Here is a 9,449-nt window from a genome sequence, read left to right on the forward strand (position 1 = left end):
ACTTCTTCTTCTTTGCCTGACAGTGTTCATACATGGCCTTAATGCTGGCACTATTTGCAAAGCTAGCAGAGGCCTCGACTGACAAACAGTCACTGACCTCTGTTGCTGACAGTCCATTCATAGATGCCTGGCAGGTCTTGATTGAAGTGATTGCTTTTATTTCTCCTCCCAGAGAGACTTGTGTGATGTAATGTGTGCCATATGTGTCGATCAGACTGCGATATAATTGCTCTGCTTTTTGGGAATAGGAAGGAAGGGAGTTCACGGCTGATTGAAACTCATGACTCAGTGGAGGTCTTGTGGCCAGCCTGTAGCTGTGAAGCAGAAAGGTACAAATAAGTTAGTTGCAGCCAATAACACTCATGTTTCGAGCTTAAATGACAAGAAGACCAAGATCTGTCCACATACTCACCGGTAGAAGCTACAGAAGACAGAATGTCGAAAGAAGTTGTAGCGGTCTTGTTTTGACTTTTGCATGCCAAAGGTAGAATCTCTGGAGTGGGAACCTCCTAAGCCAACCCCAACAGTGACAGAAGGGTCTACAGGGATTTCAAGGCCGATTTTCCAATTGTTGGACACAGATGATGTGGAGTCATTGACAAGAGTTTCGACAGAATCGTAGACTGTACTGGAGACCTTTAAACTGCACTTGGGGAGGATTCTCCAGTCCACCACAGCAACTGGGACCTTCTGGCTCTCTCCATTCATGTAGCTGTTTCTGTACAGCCTGCAAGTGCCATTGCCAAGCTTCCATGTTTCAGTGTCTATGACATAGGCACCTTTCCGCTCCATTGTGACGATGTCGAATCCTTCTCCACCCAGATTGTAACCAGGGACAAAGTGAGCCTTCGCACACTCCTGCGGTGTACCAATGAAGCTCACACTGGATGGCAGACACAGAGGACTCCATGCCCAACACAGGAGCATGAGCTGCCACAGCCTTGCCATCTGTATGAAAGGGTTGAACAACAAGAGAATCAGAAATGGCATGGACAATCAGTTAAACTATGCAAACTTTGAATGTACAGCTTCAGTATCATAGGAGGAAGGTCTCAGGTCTCTTACCGTACTTTGAGTGTCAACAGCAAGCTCTGTTCAGTGGTTCACAAAGTCTAACGTGAAGTACTGATGTCCAGGAGGTGGAGTCTTATGTAATGTCATATGTTAGATTTTAACACGTTTTGTCCAACTTCATTCACACATTTTTACTACTCCACACCCTACATGTAAGATAATATGAAACATTATGCCCTTAAAAGGGAAAACAGGGCTTTTACAATAACATATTAACACTGAGCAAAGAACCAAGGGGATATATCTGATAAATTTAGCAAAAAAGGGCCAGTTAAGAAACATGTGACAATTGTAATACAAATAATCAAACATTGTGCAAATAAATACACCACAATACAGGGTTCACAGCACTGACAGAAAGGGGTGAAAAAAATCCAGTTGGAGAAGTAATTACAGGCTAATATCTGGCACATACATTTCAAAATGAATATACTGGTATTGAAATATTACAGTAAGCGGTCTAAAATTTCAACAACTCCATTTTGCAGCATTTGACAATGTTACTCTACACAAAGTTTAAACTAATATAGTAGACTAATAAGTAGTTTGTAACGTAAGCTAAATCCAAATATCTACATGTAACTAAGAATTTAAATTGAGAAGTTAATATTAAATTTAAATCAAATCAATCAAACATTTTAGCCTGAATTTCAAATCTGAATGAAATCATTGCATTAAAATGTAAATGTAATGTTAAATTTAAATCCTAATAATAGGTACACTGACTGTACTGTAGCTAAATTAGACTTGCAACAAATAGAGTTGCAATAAATCCTTTACCAGCATGAAGGTTGTAATGTTTAGTTTGTGCAGATTCAATTTAATGGTGATTTTGGAGGTCATAGTTGACTTGTAATGTGTTACACTGAGAACAGTGTTTAATTTGCACAACCCATGTATATGAATGACAGTATACAAAATATTTTTGTGTTTTTATACACATTTCTGTTAGCGTTTTTAAATTTCTGCAAGTTTTTATCTATGCTGGGGGTTGCTTTCCATGGAGTCCACCATGTTGAACCATCATGTTTCTACAGTAGCCCAGAGCTGACAAACCATACACCGTAGATAGGGCCTTTTGCATTTTTCGTGTGTTACGCAGTCACCGTAGTTTCTCCTACACACTTCACTTCACAGGTTGAAGGTCACAGGTCAGCTTCACACTGCACTTCTAGTGCAATGCACTGGTCCATTCAAAATTTTGACCGTTTTTTCTTGCAGTATTTGGAGCTTTCAATGGGAGCACGGACCACTGGTCCAAAGAGTACCCCACTGGTTTAGACTTGAGCTCCTTTAACATTGTCGGACTCTAAAAATCTAACTTTTTCCTTGTCAAACCTACAATGGAACTAAACCACTGAAAGTTTAGCTGCTAACGTATAGTGAGGATGCACTGAGCACAATTGATAGGAAAAGAAAAAAAAGTCTAAGTAAGAAAAAGAGAAATGAGGTAAAAGTAAGTTTGAGAGTTCAACACTTCACAGCTCGCCCTCATAAGTTCCTAAACGCCCTACGTATGATCACAGAGCGCTTTTCGGTTGGCGATTAGAAATGTTGATGTCCTAAAAATTTGTTGCATAGCTGAAAACTTGTTGCAAAAAATGTTAACGTGTGAAATTGAAGCACAGTGAATGTAGCCACTATTAGACTGGTTTGTGATCTTGAATTTGACTTTTTCATTTGACCATCTGCTTTCACAAATAGGGCCTGCTACAGGGAAGCAACTCCACAGAATGTTGATGCTACCAGCAGGGTGAGGATGGTGTATTTCTGCAGACATATAATACTTGAATTAAACCAAACACAAATCATGCCAGTAGTCTATTGTGAATGCCAAAAACACTTGATCATCAATAAACATTTGTTTTGTTTTGATGTGTCACATGGGCAAATACACCAAATATACTGTTGCAGTGGTGAAACGTGTCAAATAAAAGGATATCAATTATTACACAAAACTGAAAGAATCCATAAAGAGGAGGAAATTCTGCAGATATTTGGGACATTTTGGAGGACATTTTACTGAAAAGAATGACATAAGAAACTCTCATAAACCCATTGTACACCACCTGCAAAGCACCAAATGACAGATAAAATTAGCAACTGGAAAAAATCTAACTGCTATAGTACAGACATAGATCTTTTTCTCGTTGATTCAGACCAGAACAGACCTAAAAGAAGTGTTAGACTAAAATTATGCAGTGAAAAAAAAGAAAACTTTAATACCATTTTGAAGGTGCACAAAAACAGATGTCTTTTCAAAAATGGGAAGCTCACACTATCTTCTGTTTGAATAATAAAAGAAGGTGCCCAATTAGAGTTTTCAACAATGAATTGAGTTTATTCTGCCCAACTTCATTTTTTAACACAAATGGAACAAAGAGAAGTAAAGTCAATTGAAAGCATGATTTCTGACTCAGTTTTTATCAGTAGAAAGATATGTCTGTCTATTCTGGGAACTCCTCTGAAAAGAAAATCCATGCTTTTGCAGCCCTTTACAAATAGACCAACACTAAACAAAAATTAGAAAAAAATGCTTAACTGGATTGCCCCATTTGTTGTGTTATAGTGGGTTTCCTCTGAGTGCTTTGGTTTTCCTTCTAAATGTACAAAGAAATTAAAGTTAGGAGTAGGTACTTCGTTATTGCCTGTAGGTTAGCTACTTACTTACTGCTTAGTTACTCCCACAAACCCCTCTCTCTCATCCTCTGCAGGCCCCCGCCTCCTCCAACAGTAATACAGGATAAACAGGACACACACAAATGAATGGATGGATGGATGAACAGTGTTTGGGTCTGATAATAGGTTGCAGCAGAATAGAGAGCTTTTAATGTATTAGTGAGGATGCACTGAGAACAATTTAATCGATGGGAAAGCAATATAATCTGTTACGTCCTATCTGCTAACTGTGTGTTTAGAAGTAATTTTATGTAAGAAACATAGAAATGAGGTAAAAGTAAGGGTGAGAGTTCACACCAACACTTCACAGCTTCCCCTCACAAGTTCATAAACGCCCTATGTACGATCACAGAGCGCTTTCCTGTTGGTGATTAAAATTGTGATGCCCCACAAATGTGTTGCACAGCTGTAAAAGTGTGTTAGAAAAAATGTTAATATTGCATTAGTGTGTAATTGAAAGTCCAGAAGATTGGACATTTTCTTGTTTTTCAACAATGAATTACATTGGAAATAGTCACAGTCTTTGACACGGACCAACACAAAGAAACTCATTGTCAAAGTCAAAGAACTTCTGATCAAAATGTGGATAAGTTAAATAGAAAGTTATGTCAAACCAAAAAAAAGTCAAATTGAGTGGAGCACCTTATGCAACTGTGTCAACCTTGAGTCTGTATCTCTTTTAAACATTTTCACCATTTTACTTTGAAAAACTTCTCAGGCTGTGTGTTGCATTGGTACCATGAGTTAACAGCAAGTGTGAAACACTGCCACTACTGGATTGGTTTGTGGTGCTGAATTTGACTTGGCCACAGGGCCTGCTGAAGGGAAACAACCAGCAGGGTGACGATGGTGTATTTCTGCAGACATACAGATTTTGCATTAAACCAAACACAAACCATGCCAGTAGTCTATTGTGAAAAACGCCTGATTTTGATGTCATCAGACCACAGAATATTTTGAGTGAGATGCCAAGAGAAGCATTCTTGTATGCACAGTATCTCAGATCCTGGAAACTATAGGTCTTTCACTCATTACAATAAATCCTGTGACATGTGCAAGGTAGCAGCATCCAAGAAATAAAGAATTTACCTTCTTTTTGCTGTATTGGAATCTTGGTTTATGGCAAATTAATAAATGTATGTTGTCAGTGTTCGGGTACACAAGTTGATTCTTCATTTTGTCTGTCAAGTGTTTTGGTGTCATTAGAGCATTTTGGATGTGAAATTAACTGTTGTGCTGTATGTCAGTAAAGAGAACTGTGAGATTAGTTTTATACTTAGTATAGAGAAATGTTAGCAATTTAAAAAACCCTGTAAACTATGGACTTCCAGTTTATCCAGAAGATGGTGCCATTGACTCGAATACAGAACTTGAATCTGATCTTAATTCTTAGATAGATGAAACCAGACCCCAAACTTTATAACTGAAACACATAACAAAGTGTGCATTATAGCACAAATGCAGAGTCAAACACAAGACTCCACAAGAGGACCTTAAGAGAGACTGTAGAGGACAACAGAACTGATCCTGTGTCGACTAACATTAGTCACACAACTGCTACACTGTCAGCTTGCCAGCCTCTGCCATAAGAGGAAAACAGTAACTAAACATTTGTCTTATATGTGTGTAGCTAGCCATCAGTACTAATACCTTGTTCCTCTTGCAACCCCTGTGCATGAAACTTGTCTTGTTGAAAGTCAGCAGCACTGAGGTAACTGGTACTGATTACTGCAACTCTATACACTGTGCCTTAATGACTCAGGCTAAAATGTAAACATTATTAGCTATTATTAGCCACTGATACTGGCATCAGAACCATGGGTCATGTACAAATTCAAGAATTTCTTACTCAGCCTGGACTTCTTATGAGTAGAACATATAGACAGGTAAGATGTCTTGTGGGCCTCCTGTATTTGCAAATGAAATTATTTGTGATCTTGCAGAAATAAACTATTTGGCTTCATAAGATTGCCCAGCTCCCTACTGGGGTTTTCCTCTCATAGTCCAAAGACAAGTTAAGGGAACTGGAATTTTTTTTACTTGAATGTGTTTTACTGGGACAGATTTTGACTGTGCGGTGTGTGTACATCCTTCACATCCAATGCATACTGGGACAGACTCCAGCCTCCTTTGAACAATAAACAAAAAGAAGAAAATTGATGAACTGTGTTTATGCATATTGTAAAGCTGCAGCTGAATAGTGAGCTCCTCACAATCAGTCAGTAAGAATGTTGTGCGCATTATTGTAATTGATAGGAAACAAGTTCAATATTTTCACTTCTCCCTTACAAGTTCACAAACACTTTATTTATGACTGCTGCAGAGTGCTGTTCTGTCAAAGATTAGGCAGAACTATGATACTGTAACTGTCTCTGGCTATGCAAACCTGCTGCACAACTGACCAGCTGCAAAATACAACATTGTTTTATATAAACAATATATCTGTGGTAATTCACCTATTTCAGTGGGGTGCTGGTCCCATGGTTTATTGACTGATAATTATTGGCAAGCGCACAAAATACTTTATCACTTTACATTAACAGTAAAGTGACAAGAACTAAAGAGAACAAAATAAAATGTTTGTGCACTCATAGTAAATGAAAATAATGGCGGACCTTATATTATATCTTATAATGATTTTATAGCAGTGGTGCGTAGAGTCCTAAAAACTGTTTCTAGTTACGACTAGTTACCAACAGACAAAAAAAGTTAATGTCATCACATCAAAGATTAACGTTACACATGAAAAATTAATATAGCTACATTTTGACCTACAGTGTGTGCCAGTTACTTCAATATGCGTGCTGAAGTTAGAAAAATAGTTTTTAAAAGTGGACATCTCAATGTTTTTCAGGAGTCACAGCAAGTGATTCATGCAGCTGTTATCTTTTTTAGATTATTGTATAAAAAGTGTGGCCAGATGGGACCAGGGATTGTCGCTGGAGGCTGCCTCTTGTTCTGGGTTTTGCTCGGTCATCATGACATTGTGGTATTTGTTACCATGATAATATGTTGATTAGAAGACATTTATTTTTTTATTGCAATACACTGCTGACTAAGATCATTTGTAGTCCATTTTATTTCAATTGCAATAACGGAGGTAGAAATATAAAAATATCAAATGAAATAGTGCATGAACCTTGGGTCTCTGTCCTCTATATTGTGATTAGCAACCCCTCTACATATGAGCCTACAGTAGGGAAGACCTTTACAGTTCAGGTTACAAAATATAAAATCAGTAAACTCAATATCCCTTTATTTGGAGGTACATGATATAAAAGTTATTATTTAATTGAAGTAGTTTAATTGGTTCATATATTTGACAAACTTGAGCACACTCTTAAAACAGTCTACAGGTGCGTATGCATTTCACTTTTACATGTAAGACCCCAGAATACACTGTATTTTTAAATATATGAACTCAGACAGAAACCTGTGTTGTCTTTGTTGATGCTTTATTAGCTGATTTTGTAACTAACAAGATAGAAGCAGAAAAAAGGGTGAATTTCTTACAAACACATTTTGAGAAATTGAGAACAAGTCAAAAAAGAAAGACCCGAGTAACAGTGTGAAAGATGGCAATAACTACAAGCAGGATTATCATGAAATCATATCCTTACTTCTATCTGGACTGAACCTGACTGACTGATTGATTTCTCATACTCTCCAAGAAGGACCCCATTTCTGGTGTGGAAGACCTTGGCCAAAGAAGGACTCATGGGGGTTGGTATGTACTCCTGACACTGGTTACCACCAAGACTCGGCACTCCCACTATGTAGGAGAAGAAGAAAGTACCGTAATCAAACAGGCAACTGTCTGTCACCTTCCCACCTACGCAGAGCAAATGAACACTGGCCAAGTAGATCACTGGTTTCCAGTAAGAATCCTCATCATAAAACCATGAATCTAAGTTTGTTTTTCATGTTGATGGTTATGGATCCAAATTCAAATGGTCTCTGACCATCTAGGGATTGTCATTCTTACTAATGATGTTAGTGCGCTTATTCTGATTACCATATGTCACCTCAACTGAACCATCTGTGCTAACCCACTTATCACCATACAGACCCTGTGCATTACAGCTTTGAAGACCTTTATATGCTTGCAAGACCTTTCCCAGCAGGACAGCAGTTAGACTTGATGTTCGTGCTATACTGTTGCAAAAACATCAAGGCACAAGGAATCCCTTCTGTTTGTGATCTTTGATCCCATTCTTACAGGCTTTCTGAGGCATTTTTGTCAACACTGCATTTTTTCTTTGGAGTACTTTCTCCACCTTCATTGCTTTAGTCCGGCGCTGGCAGGATGACACTTTGGCAGTTATTGGTGTTGCAGAGGGTCTTTATGTTGGTATCGGGACCACATCAGGTTATGTGCTGTTTTTCAGTGAGTCAAGCCAGCTTTTATAGACGGAGGGGTTTGATTGCCCTTCAAAGAGGATATCAGCGCCGTTGATATTACCACCAATTACCTCTGTGCTACGCTCATTAAATGCACTGCTGAAACTTTGGTTGGAGAGTTTACTCTTCTTTTTCTGACAGTGTTGCATCATTGACTTAACACTCTCAGGAGCATCAAAGCTAGCAGAGGCCTCAACTGACAAACAGTCACAGACTTCTGTTGCAGACAGTCCATTCATAGTTGCCTCACAGGTCTTGATGGCAGTGACCGCCTTCATTTCCCCTCCCAGATACACTTGTGTGATGTAATGTGTGCCATATGTGTCAACCAGACTGAGATATAATTGCTCTGTTTCTTTTGAATAAGAAGGAAGGGAGTTCACGGCTGATTCAAACTCTTGACTCAGTGGAGGTTTTGTTGCCAGTCTGTACCTGTGAAGCACAAAGGTACAAAGAAGTTAGTTGCAGCCAATAACAGTGTCGCTTCATACAGGTGTTACAGTGCTGTTCATGTTTATTTTTATGTATTTATTAAATACACTTATTAAAAATAACTTTACTGTTGTATGGGATAAATAACACTTAAACTAAATGATACTTAATTAATAAACAAATAAATTCAGAAGAAATGGAAGGAAGACAAATATTTGTCCACATACTTACTGGTAGTAGCTACAGAAGACAGAATGACGAAAGAAGTTGTAGCGGTCTTGTTTTGACTTTTGCATGCCAAAGGTAGAATCTCTGGAGTGGGAACCTCCTAAGCCAACCCCAACAGTGACAGAAGGGTCTACAGGGATTTCAAGGCCGATTTTCCAATTGTTGGACACAGATGATGTGGAGTCATTAACAAGAGCTTCAACAGAATCGTACACTGTACTGGAGAACTTTAAATTGCACTTGAGGAGGATTCTCCAGTCCACCACAGCAACTGGGACCTTCTGGCTCTCTCTGTTCATGTAGCGGTTTCTGTACAGCCTGCAAGTGTCATTGCCAAGCTTCCATGTTTCAGTGTCGATGACATAGGCATCTTTCCGCTCCATTGTGATGATGTCGAATCCTTCTCCACCCAGATTGTAACCAGGGACAAAGTGAGCCTTCGCACACTCCTCCAGGACACCTTTAAAGCTCACACTGGATGGCAGACACAGAGGACTTGTTGTGTCGCTGAATAAGGCAACTTTGTATGTCTTAACTTCACTTTATTTCAAAGTCACAAACGGTGTTGCCACCACAAGGCAGTTGCAGATCACAGGCATATTCTTCTTCTACGCTCGAATACCTTGCCTTCTTCT

The 9,449-nt window shown here is 38.8% G+C and overlaps 1 protein-coding gene and 1 pseudogene across 1 annotated transcript in view; both read right to left on the bottom strand.

Moving 5' to 3' along the window:
- LOC118326527 (perforin-1-like) overlaps nucleotides 1–958 on the bottom strand; it is a 3,082-nt gene extending 2,124 nt beyond the window's left edge. The window contains exons 1-2 of the mRNA XM_035659539.1: nucleotides 413–958; nucleotides 3–314 (exon numbers count right to left, since the gene is read on the bottom strand). Coding sequence (XP_035515432.1) covers nucleotides 3–314; nucleotides 413–948 — 848 coding nt within the window. The 5' untranslated portion in view covers nucleotides 949–958. The remainder of the gene's footprint in view (nucleotides 1–2; nucleotides 315–412) is intronic.
- A 6,239-nt stretch (nucleotides 959–7,197) lies between these two features.
- The window catches only part of LOC118327263, a 2,375-nt pseudogene continuing 123 nt past the window's right edge, over nucleotides 7,198–9,449 (bottom strand).

Source organism: Morone saxatilis, unplaced genomic scaffold, assembly GCF_004916995.1.
Source record: "Morone saxatilis isolate NCDOM2014 unplaced genomic scaffold, NCSU_SB_2.0 Contig17, whole genome shotgun sequence".
Taxonomy (NCBI): domain Eukaryota; kingdom Metazoa; phylum Chordata; class Actinopteri; family Moronidae; genus Morone; species Morone saxatilis.